A 17,016-nucleotide genomic window follows, 5' to 3' on the forward strand; every position below is an offset into this window, starting at 1 on the left:
AAATGTCTATGAAATATACAATTAGATTTTAAGTGTTCCCTTCTGGCTTACTCTAGTTAAAAGAATTACTTTCTCCAAATGTCGAGACTTTTTGGTCTCGAGACCAAATGTCTGAATCACAATAGCAGAGTTTGGACTTGAGAGCATTTTCTTATTTTTTTAGTCTACCCTTCAATGTTCTATTGTAACAATTAAGAAAAATTGTGTGTTTAGGGCTGTTGACAGTGTGTGTTCACAGTGAGCCAGTGACTGATTATACCATGTTCTACCTTGCCAGCAAATTTTCTATTTGATTTTCTTCTTTGCAGCAAAATGAAAATTAGTCAAGCTAAATGTTCTGGATGTATATCACTTTCCCTGGAATGTGGGGTAGAGAGCCACCTCTTTGGTGGAATGAGGATTTCAGGAAAATGAAGTCAAAGTGAAACACACATTTGTTCAGGTTTATTTCTATCTGACAGGTTGCATCTTCCCTCAGCCTTAGCACAAAAACATGACCTGAAGCCACAGTGAGTGATGGGGCCAGAACTTTCGCTCTTTCCTCTCTAGTCACTATTGGAACCTCAAACAGTAAGGCTGGTGAACTACAGCATGCTTCAGTTGAAGAGAATCTGTTCTAGAGACATATGGAAGCCACATGGGAAACAAAATAGAAAGGGAATGCCAATATCCCTCAAAGAGGGATCTTAAGATCATAGACATAGGGCTAGACCCTAGAGATTATTGAGTCTAACCTTATTTTATTGATAAGGAAACAATCCCAGAGGAGTTAGGTCTTGCCCAGGGTTGTATACCTAAGAAAAATCTGAGGAAGGATTAAATCTAGTTCTTCTTGACTCTAATTCCAGTATTGTCTCCATGATATCATCCTGCCTCTGGAGGACTTTAGGTCATCTATATGGTTGGTTGTTGTGCTTAGTTCTCCAAGAAGATCAAAATGACATCACTAGACTAGAGTCAAGTTTTAATGTGTCCAACTGTGGCTGATTAGACCAATATGAGTTCAGAGTGCTCTACCATAGGTTGGGTACAACCTGTGAACATTTGGAGTGGATTCTCTAAATTTACCCATCCTTCATTTCCTTTGAGCTGTCTCAATTCTGCTTTGCTCATAGAGCACAGCACCTTCTCTGATGTGGGCTTCAAACAACATGCCCAGCCCATTAGAGCTGCACTTTCTGAAGCAGAGTGTGAATGCTTGACAGTTTAGTTCGAGTAAGAACCTCAGTGTCTGGTACCTTATCCTGCCACATGATCTTCAGAATCTACCCAACGAGGTAGTCTGTGTATACTTATGTTGTAATTATCTCCCGTTAGAATACAAAGTTCTTATGACTAAAGAGTCTTTCGTTCAGTGTATTTCTATCCTCAGTGCCTTGGGACTTGACAACTGATTGAATATGGGAGATGAGAGAGAGTGACAAATAGAGGATGATATGAATTTTGTGAGTGTGGGTGACAGGGAGGATGGTGATGCCCCTTGATAGTAATAGGAAAGTTAAGAGAGGAGGATCTAGGACAAAGCCTTAGGGTGTACCTAGATTCAGCTCAGTGGGAATGACCTGGATGAAACTCAAACAAAGGAGAATGAGAGGCATTTGGTGAGACAGATTGGAACAGAGCCAGTGGACAACAGTATCCTGAAAACCTAGAAAAAGAGAGAATCAAGGACTAGAGTGAAGTGTCTAAGGCTATAGAGAGGTCAAAAGGATGAGGCTTCAGAAAAAACCCTTCAATTTGGATTTAAGTGACTTGCCCAAGATCACATAGTCAAATATGGGAGACAGGGCTTTGAGCTGCTTTTCCAAACTTCATACTTGTCCCCATTATGTTCCATCTTATTACATCACTCACTTTTCTAGCCAGGCAAGACCTTCCCTGTACTGACCCTGTTATCTGATGTGTTCGTCATCCCTCCCTGCTTTCCTTTGCTCTCTGCTCTGTACCCTATCCTGTTGCCAGTGTTTTATTTAACTCTGTTCTCTTGATATAAGTATTTATTAAGTACCTACTAGATACTGAATGCTAGGGGAGGCACTAAGATAAATACATGATCTGCATTCAGAAAGAGCTTGACAGCTAGTAAGTAGGATATGCTCCCAGAAATATGGCGGTGATGATCTTTTGTCCTGTGTTCTGGTCTGATCACATCTGTAGTTTTATATACAATCTCAAGCAACCACAGTTTAGCAAAGGCAGAGATAAACTGGACAGCATCCAAAGGACAGTTATAAGCATGATATCCTGTCATTTTGGGACGTTTTGAAGCATCTGGGCCTGTTTAACCCAAAGTAAAGAAAAATGATGGGGCAGCTAGGTGGTGCAGCTGATGGAGGGTCACTGGACCTGGAGTCAGGGAAACTTGAGTTCAAATCCACCCTCTGACACTTAGTAGTTGTGTGACCTGGGGCGAGTCATTTAACCCTGTTTGCCTCAGTTTCCTCATCTATAAAATGAGCTGGAGAAAGAAATAGCAAACCAGTATCTTTGCTGAAAAATCCCCAAATGGGGTCATGACTGAATGACAATAAAAACAAAGAAGAAAGCTGCTCAAAAATGAGAGGAATTCCATGTGCAAGAGAGATTAAATTTGTTTTCTTGTTGCTTCGGGGCCCAAGAGCAGGGTAGACAGTGGGGTCTAAGGTGCATGAACATTTCAGAATGGAAACTTCAGGTCTATTATAGGAAGAAAGGCAGCTATTCCATGACAAGCCCTCCTGGTGAGCCTACCATGTTTCTTAGGTCTCCCAGCCTGCCTACAAACGAAACCAAACAGACACATTCATAAGACCCCAAACTGGAGCTGAGAAACAGCAGGCGATATACTGTTTACACAAATCCCCTAAGTACAATAGCCAAAACACCCAAATTGCAGCAATTTCTAACCAGTGCCTTGTCGCTAATAACCGTTATCTTAGGCACTCAAACAAGTGACAAAATTCACTACCAGTCCTCGGCCCAGTTGAATTTCTCTCTGGGGCAGCATCGGCCCTTCTCCTCCCCTGCCTCAGTCACTCCAAAGCTGTAGCAGCTTGAAGGAGGAAGATTCTGCATTTCCATGAAGAGCCAAGGTCATATCAAGAATTTCCATAAGCCTAGTCTGCTTCTCTGTAGAAACCAGATTTCAGGTCAGAGAAATGATCACATATTTATATATGAGGTTATTTGTGATTACAAAGCATTTTCCTCACAATAGGCCTGGGAGGGAGGTGAGGCTTTCTCCTCTTATACCCGTTTATTTTTTTACATGAGAAAACTGATGCTCAGAGAGAGGAAGTGACTGGCATATAGGTCTGATCCTGTCATTTTCTTGCACAAAGATCTCCAGTGGCTCCCTATGAAATGCTAACTCCTCAGCCTTCGATTTAAAGCCCTATGACTCCCATTTCCCTTTCCAGATATCTCACATTATTCCCCTTCATGTTTTCTGCTATCCAGCTAAACTGAACTGGGAGGGCTCTATTCACTGCCCTACCTTGCTGTCCTAACAGTTTTTTAGGAAGTGACCATATCTGGACATGGTCAGAATCTTTGTACTTCCTGATACCAAGGAAGTTAAAGTTGGTCAATTGCTTGAACTCAGGAGTTCTGAGCTGCAGTAGGGTTAAGTTGAGAAGATATCTGTGGTTCTGGCAACAAGATGATCAGCCCCTGAGAGCAGGCTGCATAAGGAGGGGCAAACTGTCTCAGGTTGGAAATGGAGCAGGTCAAAGCTTCCCAGACAATTTGTAGTGGGATCAGGTTCCTGAGTGGCCATTGTACTTTCAGTCTGGTCAAGATAGAGAGCCTCAGTCTCAAAAAAGAAAAGGGAAGGGAGGGAAGGGAAAGGAGGGGTGGGGAGGAGAGGGAAAGGAAGTAGAGGAGAGAGGAGGGGAGGGGAGGGAAGGGAAGGGGAGAAAAGGAAAATAAGTGATTCATTTAAGCTGATTTTGAGAGAGGGCTAGGATGCCACTAATTCTATGCCCATGGGTAACTAGAGCCTATCAGCCTTAAGAGGCTCAAAGCACGACTGCCAAAAGTTACCTTTGTTCCTATTTTCTTTTCCCAATAACCCCTCTCTCCCTTCCACTGACTGAGGTCCCCCTTAACTCTGTGCAATGACTATTGCCTCACGCCCTGACCCCCATGCCTAGAATGCTTTCCTTTGTCACCTGTGCTTCTCAGAATTCCTGGTTTCCTTCAAGGCTCAGTTCCAGTGGGTACCTTCTGTTGGGAGACCTTTCAAGTCCATCTTAGCTAAAAAGGCATAGCCTCCCAGGGTACCTTATTCCGACTTTTTATGTGTATTATTTATACCTGTGTACATGTCAATTCTCCCATTAGAATGCAAATTCCTTAAGAGTGGGAACTGCTTATTTTACTTCATTGTATTTTATTTTATTGTATTTGTTCTTCTTTGTATCCTAAGTGCTTAGCGCAGAGTCTGGTTGAGGACTGTAATCTCCCCAAGATAGACTGTAAACAGGTACTAAAAGGCAGGGACTATCTTCTATGTCTCCTATTTGGGCTGGTAGCAGGCAGTCAGTAGATATTTGTTGAAAGAATGATTGAATAAATGAAAATTGACAAAAAAACATTCTTCTGCTTTTATTTTTTGCAGGTTCTCCACTTGTGATCTGCATCATTTCTGTATCTTCTAGCATGGACAACTATGGAGAAAATCACAAGTAAGGAACGATAACTGTTGCTTTACTCAGAATCTGGTGATTTGTTGACTTTCTGTCATACCTTTCCTGGGGATCTGCTCTGAGGGTTGCTCAAGTGCTTTTTGGAAGGTGGCTTCTCCTCTTGAATGATCTCTGGATATTTTTGCAGGGCAGAGCATCCAGGCTCAAATCCATCCACTTGGTAAAAAACTTCTCCAAGTTCCATCTTTTGTTCATGAAGCTTTCCTTGATCTCTCTAGCTAATAGGTATCTCTTTTCCATCAGATTTCTTAGTCCATGAAATCTGGATTTACCATTTGCCCTTATATCATATTCACTTATAAATTATTGGCCATAACTCCTCCATGAGAGAATAAACTCCTTGAATGCATCAATGGTTCCATCTTTAAAAGGCAGTGAGGTTTAATGGCTAGAATTCTGGACTTGGAGGCAGGAGACCTGAGTTCACATCCAAGATCAGATGCTGACAAACTATAAGACCCTTGGTAATTCATAACTTCTCTTAGTCTCAGTTTCCTCAACTGCAAAGTAGAGATCACAATATTTAGATAGATAAAGTATCTATTAAGTGCTTGCTAGTTATAATCATAAATTGATACACATAGCTGGAAAGCAACTTTAGAGATCATAGGAGATAGAAAGAATCTTAGAGATTATTAAATCCAATCTCTACATTTTACAAAGGAAACAAAAGCTGAAAGAGAGGATCGGTTAGTCAATAAGCTTTTATTAAGCACCTATGGTGTTCCAGATACCGTGGTAAGTGCTGGGGATACAAAAAAGAGGCAAAAGACCCAATGTCTACCCTCAAGAACTCACAATCTAATTAAATGATTTGCCCATAAGTGTCTGAGGCAGGATTTGATCATATAACATTGCCTCATCTACCATCTCCAATTGTTTTTGTTTAATCATTTTTCAATTGTGTCTGACTCTTTGTGACTCTGCTTGGGGTTTTCTTGGCAAAGATTGGAGTGAGTTGTCATTTCCTTCTCCAGGTCATTTTACAGATGAGGAAACTGAGGCAGAGTCAAGTGACTTCCTCAAGGTCACACATCTAGTAAGCTCTGAGGCCAGATTTTGAACTCAGTAAGATGAATCTTCCTGACTCCAAGATTAGCATTGTAGCTTCTGTGCCACTTAGTTGTCTCCTAGTCTAAAACCTTCATTTAAAAAAAAGTGATAGTAATGTCTTTTGCTTTTTGGATTGCAATCATTTTCAGATATTAACAACCCTTGGAATGGAATCTTCCCTTCTAGCAAAGAAAAACAATTAAGCAGAAATAGCTATTGTAGGCTATGTCTGACTCTGTTCAACATTTTGTCTCCAGAGATCCTCACTTCTCTGCCTAGAGATGGGAGGTATGTTTCATTATCTGTTCTCTGGGACTAAGATGAGTCAATGAAGGAATGAATGAAAGAAAGAAAAAGCATACATACTTACTAGGAATACAAAGAGAAAAAAGGACAGAGTACCTGCTATTAAAGAGCCCATAAGCTAATTAGAGGAGACAACATGTAAAAAAGAAAATACAGCTGCAGGGCAGATGGAAAGGTCCAAAAGTCCTAAGGGAAAATGGCAAATCCATGGGTCAGATGGTATATCTGGGGGTCTGGAGGTCGTTACAGTTATAGAGTTCAGCTTCCTCGTAGTGCTTTATCATTGACATGATTACAATTATTATGTATGTTGTCCTGGTTCTACTTATGTCACTCTGTTCATGCAAATCTTCCCATCTTTCTGTACTTTTTCATATCCGTCATCTCTCTACACAGTAGTATTCCATCACATTTATATACCACAGTTTGTTCAGCTATTCCTCAGACAGCAACTCCTTCCCCTATTTTTTCCAGTTCTTTGCTATCACATAAAGTGCTGCTATGAATATTTTGACATATGTGGGTTCTGTCTTTCTATCTACCATTGACCTTCTTGGAATATATATGTCTGTCAGTGAAATCCAAATTCCTCATTTTAGGGAAGAGACGATTGGGAGGGAATGACTTACCTGAAATCTCATAGGGAGAGTTTAGATGGTTGGTAGAGCTTAGATATAAAATGCAACTGGAAAACCAGTGATGGAAGCAGGATTTTAATCCATCTTCCTAACACCAAGCCCACTACCTTTAAATGAGGCTTGGGCATTTTTTTTCTCTTGACTTATGTTTTCATTGGACTTCCCTTCACTGGTAACGACTGATACAGAACCATGACTTATTTAGTGTCTTATGGTGTTAGAGGCAGCCTGTCATGACTAGAGGGCCAGCCTTCAAAGGGGGTATGATCAAATCCTCCCCCAGATACTGCTGGCCATGTGACTATGTATCAGAAACTGTAACCAATCTGTAACTCAGGCAATGCTCCAAACTTAGTAAATACCAGGTATGTAGTAAACACGGTTGGATGTTGTAGAATGACATTGAATCAAGCACAGGGATAGAGATAGATCAACAGGGAAAATATTATCACAGACTGGGACCCAGCTGTAGGGCATGATTACTACACAGAATTATAGCATACAACTATAACCCCACAGCTCTGTCCCTACTCTTCTGAGATATCCTGACTTTGTCCCGGGGGACATTTAGTTATAGAAATGAGACCAAAGAGAAGTGGCATATAGAACCCCACTTTGGGCTTATAGTTCATCAGTGTTAGCATCTACATGACAAAGAACGCCATTGAGGTGACAATGGTTCTTAGGAGCATATTCTGGCTTTTTGATCTTTTCAAGCAACATGTAAGTGAAGAGCCAAGTTGAAGCTGCCATTACAATGACCAGGTTTTCATTAACAAAAAAATTTTTTTTGATTAAAAAATAGGGTGGCTAAGTGGCATAGTGGGTAGAACCATGGGCCTGGAGTCTAGAAGACTGATCTTCCTGAGCTCAAATCTGGCTTCAGACACTTACTAGCTGCATGATCCTGGCCAAACCATTTAACTTTGTTTACCTCAGTTTCCTCATATGTAAAATTAGTTGGAGCTTTGCCAAGGAAGCTCTAAATGAGGTCACAAAGAGTGAACCACAAAGAGTGAACCACAAAGAGTGAACATATGAGTGAACCATAACAATAATGAGGTAGTTAGAGGATAGGGCACTGGACTTGGAGTTATGAACTCAAATCTGGCCTCAGACACTTCCTGACTGTGTGATCCTGGGCAAGTCACTTAACCCTGTTTACCTCAGTTTCATCATCTGTAAAATGAACTGGAGAAGGAAAAGACAAATCATTCTAGGATCTTTGCCAAGAAAACCCCAAATGTGGTCATGGAGATTCTGAAATGGATCAATAGCAATGATAATTGCTGGGATGCCTCATATGTGTGTGTATGAGTGATATGGATATCAATTCAGTGTCCTGGAAAATAGAAATTTTAGGGGAAAAAACCCATTCTGTATTACCCATGGGCCCAAGGTAGGTATTTGCTTCTCATAGCCACCTCTACAGATTTGAGAGTTCACTAACCAGTGCTGCCCCACCTCCCCCAGATGAGAGCACAAAGACTCTCCTAGAGTAGGGCTCATTCCATATTTGCTGAATGAGTGAATGGAGGCATGTATGGTGTCCAGTGAGCACAATCTGGCTGATCTCTGCCCTCCCATTGCTGGGCTAATAAACCTAGGATTCTCAGTATCTTTGAGGCTGCAGTTTGAAGGGAGAGGAAAACAGAAAAGATGGTGAATAGAAGGCTGCACCTATAGTACTGGATTGGGAGTGACAGGAGCTGAGTTCAAATCCTAGTTGGACAACTTCCTGCTTTTGTGACTGCAGGCAAGTTGTTTTACCTCTCTGGTCTCAGTTTCCCCTGTGATAAAATGAAGGAGTCATATTAGCTGATCCCTGGGCTTAGCTGATTCCAACTCTAAGTCCATCATTCTGATGACTCCAAGGAGCCTTGGTTCCTCTCTCTAAATCTAAGAATTCTTTTTCTCCCATTTCCCTTCTTCTTTCATCTCCCTACACCCCACCTTAAAATAAAACCAAAAGAATTAGATGAAGTATTCTTTGGAAGTCACTCCTCTTCAGCTGAGTTGGGGTTGATAGCATGAAAGGGAAAACATCACAGAGACTGTTTAAGAGAAAGCTTTAAACATTTTTATAGCTTCAGGATGCAATGTTTTTTTCAGCTGAATTGCTAAACTGGGAGAAATCTAGCCTCCCCTACTTGAGAAGCCCAATTTGCTGCAGATTAAGCCTTTAAAGAAAGCATTGTCTGGAATGAGGTTGATTAACCATGCCTATTGTTCTGAAGGCTCTCCTTTCAATAGTCCACGTTTTTAGAACCAGAGCTCTCTAATTAAAATGCCTGTTTTCCTTCTGCGATCCACAGCTCTGACATCTCCCTGGACACTTCATTCTGGTCCTCAGCAAAGCTTCCTTCCCTGGGGCTGCTACATTCTTTGCTCTTCACCCCTTAGCAAGGGAACTCTTTTTCAGTGTCCTTGCCTCAGGATCCTTTATCATGGATCGTTAATTGACAGGAGAAGGAAATTTTGAAGCCATTGAGAGCAACCCTCTCTTATGTGGAAACAAAAGACCAGAGAGGGAAGTACTTATCCAGGTCACTCAGAAAGTTAGTGGCAGGATTTGAACTGAGGTCATCATATGACCCCAAATCTAGCAGTCAGATATCCTCTGATCACACTGAGATACTTTGCCTTTCTTAATATATGTGTGTTATGTATATGTATGCATGTCTGTATGTATACAGATATACAGACATGCATACATACATCCCTACTCCTTCTAAACTGAGGGACCTTAAAAGTCATCTGTTGTTCAGTTGTTTTCAGTCATGTCCAACTGTTTGTGACCCCATTTGGGGTTTTCCTGGCAAAGATACTAGAGTGGTTTGCCATTTCCTTCTCCAGCTCATTTTTCAGATGAGGAAATTGAGGCAAACAGGGTTAAAGTTTACCCAGGAAATGCCTGAGATCATATTTGAACTCAGTTTTCCTGTCTCCAAACCTGGCACTGGATCCACTGTACTACCTAACTTTTGTAAAGGCCATCTAAGCCTCCCCCTGGTTTGCAGATCAGGAAAACTGAGGCCCACAGAGATGAAAGGACTTGTGCTAGGTCATACACCTCAGGGGAGGGATTTAAAGCCTAATCTTCAGATGCCAGTCTGTGATCTTTCCGTTGCACCACACTGTCTCCTTCCCCGGCAGCCCTGTCTCCCATTTACACACTTCAGCTGTCAAATCCAACAAATAGGGATGGTTCAGGAAGTGCCTTCAGTGACTGGGACACGGAAAAACTTCTGTACGTCTGGAAGTTCAGCCTGTGGACACTGAGTGCATATGCTGGGGGAGGGGGTGGTGGTGGGAAACTTTCTTCCCAAGCTTATCATCCTGGGAGACAGCCTGGATGAGAATTGGGATTTTTCAAAACTTGATATGCAGATGTTATGTGCATTCCTTTTAAATGGGTTCAGACCTGTCATTCTGAGACATGTGGGTTTTTTCCTCCCTAATTCTCAGTGCTCTGGTTGAACAATGCTGAAGGAAACCTTTTATTCATTCCCCTCACTACTTGTTCTCTTAAGAGGTCTCAGGATCTAAGGGAGCTGAGGAGGGTGAAGACATGGGAAAAGAGATTTCTTGGCATTAATGCAGATGTTGTCATTCAGTCTGGTGTCTGAACTCTTCTTGACCCCATTTGGGCTTTTCTTGACAGAGATACTGGAATGGTTTGCCATATCCTTCTCTAGCTCATGTTACAGATGAGGAAACTGAGGCAAGCAGGGCTAAATGACTTGCCCAGGATCACATAGTTAGGAAGTGTCTGAGGCTGGATTTGAACTCAGGTCTACCTGACTTCAGGCTCTGCACTCTATCCATTGCACCACCTAGCTTCCCATGAGTGCAGATAATACTGCTAGGAAGGGAGGTATCAGGAAAACTGTCCTTTGCTTAGCATGTACCTATAGTGCATTGAACTACACTGTGGCCAAGTGCCTCTAGCAAGACCATGTTACACTCTCGGTGTTCCATACTTACAGTATTTCATTTTCCCCTCTCCAGGTCTTTGCCCAGACTGTCTCAGATGTCTGAAATGTCTCCACTCCTTCTTTACCTCCCTCCTCTTAAAATGCCAGATTTCTCTCAAAGCACAGTTCAAACACTACTTCCTTACATGAAGTCTTTTCTAATACAATAACAAATAAATAATAATAGCTATATTATAAAAAGAAAAATGCTAATAACAAGAGCTAACATGTAAGTAATGCTTTAAGTTTTGCAAATCACTTTAGCAAACATTATTATAATTAATCTTCACAACAACCCTATTAAATAGGTGTTATTTTATCCCCATTTTATAGAGAAAGTAACTGAGACTGAGAGAAGGTCAAGTGATTTGCGCAGAGTCACCTCATAGCTAATAAGTATCCTAAGACAGGAATCAAATTCAAGTCTTCCTGACTCCAAGTCCAGTGACTCATTTGCTGTCACATCCACATAGTATCACCTCCTCTTGAAATTACCATGAACGAATGAATGAATGAATGAAAAAACAATTTATTAAAGGCTTTGTAGCAGTTTGTATCCTGTGGGAGAATATAGACTTTTTTGAGATCAGACACTGTTTCATTTTTTGGTTTTATCTTCCCAGTGATTAACATATGGTTTGGCAGGAGCCTGATAAATGCTTGTTGATTGATTGGGCATGGTAGTACATGCCTGGAATCCCTACTATTGAGGAGGCAGAGGCTGATGGGTAATTTGAAGTCCAGAGTTCTGAGGTATAATAGGGTTAAAACTGGTTGGTGTCCACAGTAAGTCTGGTACTTGGTACTAAAGCTGAATTCCCTAAAGCTGAGGGGCCATCAGCCTGTCCTGGTCTAGGTCAGAAACAGAGTAGGTCAAATATCCTGTGCCAATCAGCAGGGAATTGGGGCCAGTGGTAACTATTGCACTTCTAGCCTGGGTGAGAAGACTCAATGTTAAAATAAAAAAGTTTATTAGTTGATTAACTGTATGACCCTGTGTATATCACATAGCTTTCCAGAATCTCAATTTCCTTAACTGTAAAATGGAGATAATACATTGGGTTGCTCTGAGGCTCAAATGAGATAATATCTGTAATATGCTTTGGAGTCCTGAAAGTCGCATATAAATGTAATCTATTTTTTATGACAACAGCAGATTAGAGGCACCCAAGGACCTCAGGGGTGGAAAAAAGAAAGGCAACATGTAAACACTTCTAGTTTTCAGGGAACCATGATATCCTGGAGAATTCTAGGCTTTTAATATTTCAGGAGTGCTCCAGAAGCAGCTGGCATGATAATGGATCCATGATCCTTCCCACCATGTTCTTCGTCATACATCTTCTGAATAATACTAGCAGTGTTTTGACTGTGGGAGAGTCCAGAGCCAACTGGCCTGTGTGACCACCTGCCTACCTTCCCTGAAAACTCATTAAGAAACCACAAAACGAGTCCTGCAGTGAAGGAATATAAATTCCCTTCCTTAATTGGACTTCCTTTGGTGCCATTTGCTGGCAATTCAGTTTTTGCCAAGCAAATCAACCCCTTTGTAAATTGAAGGCTTCATACAATTCAAACAAGCCCTAGGTACCTCTCAGCTTATTTTTTTTTTCTCTTAGGCTTCTGATCATACTGCTAGCTAACTTTGAGGTATTAGGATTCAAATCCAATATCCTTGAATTTTTCTGGTCTTCTCCAATGAACAGAATCCATAGCTAATAATAACTAACATTTTATATAGTGTATTAAGGTTAGCAAAACACTTTTTACACATTATTTCTTTTGATCCTCACATCAGGTGCTATTATTATTCCCATTTTACAGATGAGGAAACAAGATGAAAGTGATTAAATGATCTCATTTCATTCTGTCCCATTCCATTCTGATCTATTCTATTCTTTTCCATGCATCCTGTCCTGCTCCATTCTATCCCATCCTATCCCATTCTGTTCTATTTCATCCCATCTTATCTTATCCCACCCATCCCATCCCAGAGTAACCTAGCAGTTAAATGTCCAAGAAAGGATCAGACATTCTTTTTTCTGACTCTGAGTTCAGTGCTCTATCCACTATGATATTTAGCTGCTGGGAATCACAGGTGAGGAATGAGGAGACAGTAATAGGGAGGATAACATGATTGGAAGAGCTTGTCACATAATCACAGAATCTCAGAATGAGAAGGGATTGTAGAGGCCATCCAGTCCAACCTGTAAAGCATCAAATCTCCCTCTAAAGCATGCCCAATAAATGACCTTTATACTATCCTTCAAGGCCTCCTGTGAGCTATGTCACTTCTAGATAGCCCTGATAATTTAGAAGGTTTTGCTCAAATTAAGCCTGATTCTGCTTCCACAAAAATGCTGCCCCTTCCCCATTGCTTTTAACTCTTACCTTTGGGAGCCAAGCAGAACAAGGTTAATCTTCGTTATACAAGACAGACCTTTAAGTATTTGAAGACAGCTGCCATCTTGCCTACCTTTCAGTTAATCATCCCTGGTTTCTTCAGTTCCTGTAAATTTTCATTTCAAGGCCCTTTACCATCTTTGTTACCTTCTTCTAGACCCTATTAAGTTTCCATGTTCCTTCTTAAAATGCATTGTCTATAAATGAACACCACGCTGGATCAAGAAGCATTTAAGGATTTATTATGTGCTAGTAACTATGCTAAAATCTGGAGATACAAAGACAAAATATGGACTTACCAGAGTAGAATATCACCTACCCCATTTGGGACACTGAATCTTTCTCAATGCAGTTGAAGAGCTTACTAACCTGTTTTGATTATCATATTACTGTAACAGCAAGGACCCCAACATACACAGGAGAGCCTGCTGTACAGATTCTTAGATCTGCTTTTCTAAAAGGAAAGTAACTTTTGAGGGGTCAGCAATCTACTTTAATCAAGTACTTATGTCATTCACTTAGTTCAGGGGGAAATGTTGGAACCCTGAACTTAAGAGAAAATACAAACAAAAATTACAAGCAGAAATTACAAACAGAAGACCCAACAGACAGAGCTTCCAACTCTCTGACCATAGACAATACATACATAGTAACCAGAGAGAGAAACACCAACCTCTGGGTTTTCAAAGCTGGGGGCGCTCCTTAGCAGCTTCCCAGGGTCTCATCTGGCACACAAACCTTATTCCAAAAAATAAACCCCATAGTAAAACCTCACCTCAGAGTATAAATACTCTTTCCAGGGCTGGAAGGCATGACCCTGGTGCCTCACTAGATTTAACAAAAGGTATCAGAAACATTAATGGGAGAGGAAGATCTTTAACTCTCTCCGCCCCACCCTCCCCACGATGAACCTTATATTAACATTAAAATTATGGTATTCTATCCTATTCTACTCCATTTATTTCATCCTCATCCTTCTAATGCCCTGTTCTGTTCTATCCCATTTTATCTTACATGATTTCATCCCATCCCATCCCATCCCATCCCATCCCATCCCATCCCATCCCATTCCATTTCATCCCATCCCATTCTATTCCTTTCAATTCCATTCCATTCAGTTCCATTCTATTCCATTCCATTCCTGTTTGATTAAATTTCATTCTACTTGACAAACATTTCTTAAGTATTTTCCATTGCAAAGCACTGTGCTTGAAGCTGGGAATAAAAGAGCAAAAAAGAAACAACCATGGCTTTCAAGAAGTTAACTGTCAACTTGAGCTATAAATGGTGAGTGCTCAAATCAGCATCATAGGAGATATTATGATAAGGGTGAAATATAGAGGTCAAAAAAAGTGATCTGAGAAGACTGGAGGAAAAATCATTTTCAGTTGTAGGGATAAGGGAAGCTTTTGTGGAAAGGCTGTCCTTTGAACTGAGCCTTGAATGAAGAGGATTTCAAAAGGAAGAGATGCAGAGGGAGGGCATCCATGCCTGGGGAATTGTCTGGGTGAAGGCATAGAGGCAGGAAAGCAGGATAGATAAAGGTGGGTTGATGCGTGACATTTATTGAATACTTTAGGATTTACAAAGTACTTTATAAAACATATTTTTCTCTCAGGCTAGTAAATCACAGATTTGTCACTTAAAGGAACTTTAGAGGTCATACAATACATTCCTTTCCTTTTATAAATGAGGAAACTGAGACCCAGTGAGATTAAATGACTTGTCCAAGGTCCTATAGACAATAAGTAGTAGTATTAGGATTTGAAACTCACAACTATCTTGTAAAGTATGTATTATGACTGACATTTTATAAGAGAGAAAATAGAGGCTTAGAGATGTTAAGTGACTAGTGAATGTCAGAGAATATATTTATGTCCAGTCTCAACTCTAATTTCACTTACTTTTCTTCACTATACCAAGCTTTCTCTTTTTATTTTTCATATTTCTTATTTATTTTTGACATTCTTTTTTAATTTTGATTTCCAAATTTTCTTTTTCCCTCCTGTATCCTGTCCAACTCACTTAGCAGGCAAGTGATATGTCAGTTACACATATGTCAGTTACACATGTGAAATAATGTAATGTTTTCATATTAGCCACATTTATTTTAAAAAGCAAGAAAAATAAAGCAAGTGAGAAATTATACTTCAATTTGCATTCAGAGTTCATTAGTTTTCTCTCTGGAGGTGGATAGCATTTTTTCATCATGAGTCCTTGGAAATTGTCTTGGATCATTGTACTGATCAGAGTAGACAAGTCTTTCATAGTTAATCATCATAAGAACTTTGTTGTTCACTGTGCACAATGATCTAGTTCTCACTTCATTTTGCATTAGTTTATATAGGTGTTGCTATGTCTTTCTGAAACCACTACCCACATCGTTTTATAGCGCACAATAGTATTCCATAGTGATCATATGCCACAATTTGTTCAACCATTTCTCAACTGATATGCATTCCCTCATTTTCCAGTTCTTTGCCATCACAAAGAAAGCTGTTATAAATATTTTTGTACATTTAGATCCCTTTCTGTTTTCTCTGATCTCTTTGGGATACAGACCTAATAGTGGTATTTCTGGGTCAAAGGTTTTATAGCTCTTTGGGTCTAGTTCCAAATTATTCTCCAGAATGTTTGGACCAGTTCACTGTACCACCACCAGTTCATTAGTGTACCTATTTTTCCCTCATCCCCTGCAGCATTTATCATTTATGATAGATGTAAGATAGTACTTCAGAGTTTTAATTTGCCTTTCTCTAATCAATAGTGATTTTGAACATTTTTCCATGTGATTATAGATAGCTTTGATTTCTTCTTCTGAAAACTGTTTATATCCTTTGACTGTTTTCAACTAGGGATTTATTTATTTTTACTTTTATAAATTTAACTCAATTCTATACTCAGTATATATTTGAGAAATGAAGTCTTTATCAGAGAAACTTGCTGCAAAAATTTTTGAAATTACTTTATTGTCTAGGTTGTTTGGAGGGGAATGTTAAGAAAGTTTAGCTGCGCTGCCTCTAATCTGCCATCCAGTACCCTGATGTGTACATTTGATAGAGTGCACCCTAGGTTTATGGGAGGAATGTTTTGTAGTTATTGATCATACTATGCCACCTTTGCAAATACCTTTGATAAAATGCAGCTGTCACAACTGGTATGACTGTTAGTAGAAGATACACTGGTGGGGATTTGGGAGCTATAAGATTAGAAGTGGATAGCCACAGGGCATACCCCTAGAAACTGTCAGAGCTGTAGCCACACTCTATGGACCTACTTCATGAGTGCCTGTAGTAGGTTGGGGGGAGCATCTCAGAAGATATGCTATACTCAAATGTGATCGTGTTTATGAATCCCTATTGTGCTTCAAAACACTGCAAAGATATAATTAAATTTATGCATTTTCTCCAGACCTATGATTTCATCTATTTTGACAACACACATAAAAGAAACTCTCTCTACCCTCTACCAATGCAATTCAGCAATTTATAATCTTAGGGAGTTTCTTGGCCATGCTGGGGGGTTAAGGGACTCATTCAATGTCATATAGCCAATATGTGCTATAACTGAAACTTGAACCCAGGTGCTCCTGAAACTGAGGGTGGGTTTCTGTTTACCATTCTTATAATAATAGGAGCCTATATTTAGAGAAATGGGGGCTAAGACGTCATGTAGTCCTTCATTTTACAAACGGCGAAACTGAGTCCCAGATAGCTTGACCAGGATAATACAGATAGAGGTGGCAGAATCATGTCCTCTGATGGCAAAGTCAATGATCTTTCCGGTCAGGTGAGTTGACTTTATTTCCTCTTCCCTTTATCTCTTCTTCCGTCCTGTGATACCTCTCTCCTTGTTTTATCTCCCCTTTTCATTCTCCTCATAGTGTTACAGAATATATAGGACTCTGAGCTTGGGGTAAGGAAAAGCACCTTTTAGTTCTCCCCTCTGACACTT

General features: G+C 40.3%; 1 protein-coding gene across 4 annotated transcripts in view; it reads left to right on the plus strand.

The window, feature by feature from the left end:
• Positions 1 to 17,016, plus strand: part of ADGRD1 (adhesion G protein-coupled receptor D1) — a 470,522-nt gene that overhangs the window by 373,366 nt on the left and 80,140 nt on the right. For all 4 annotated transcript variants that reach the window (XM_072600751.1, XM_072600753.1, XM_072600750.1 and 1 more), the window contains one exon: positions 4,601 to 4,667. In XM_072600751.1, coding sequence (XP_072456852.1) covers positions 4,601 to 4,667 — 67 coding nt within the window. The remainder of the gene's footprint in view (positions 1 to 4,600; positions 4,668 to 17,016) is intronic.

This window comes from Notamacropus eugenii, chromosome 4 (assembly GCF_028372415.1).
Source record: "Notamacropus eugenii isolate mMacEug1 chromosome 4, mMacEug1.pri_v2, whole genome shotgun sequence".
Taxonomy (NCBI): domain Eukaryota; kingdom Metazoa; phylum Chordata; class Mammalia; order Diprotodontia; family Macropodidae; genus Notamacropus; species Notamacropus eugenii.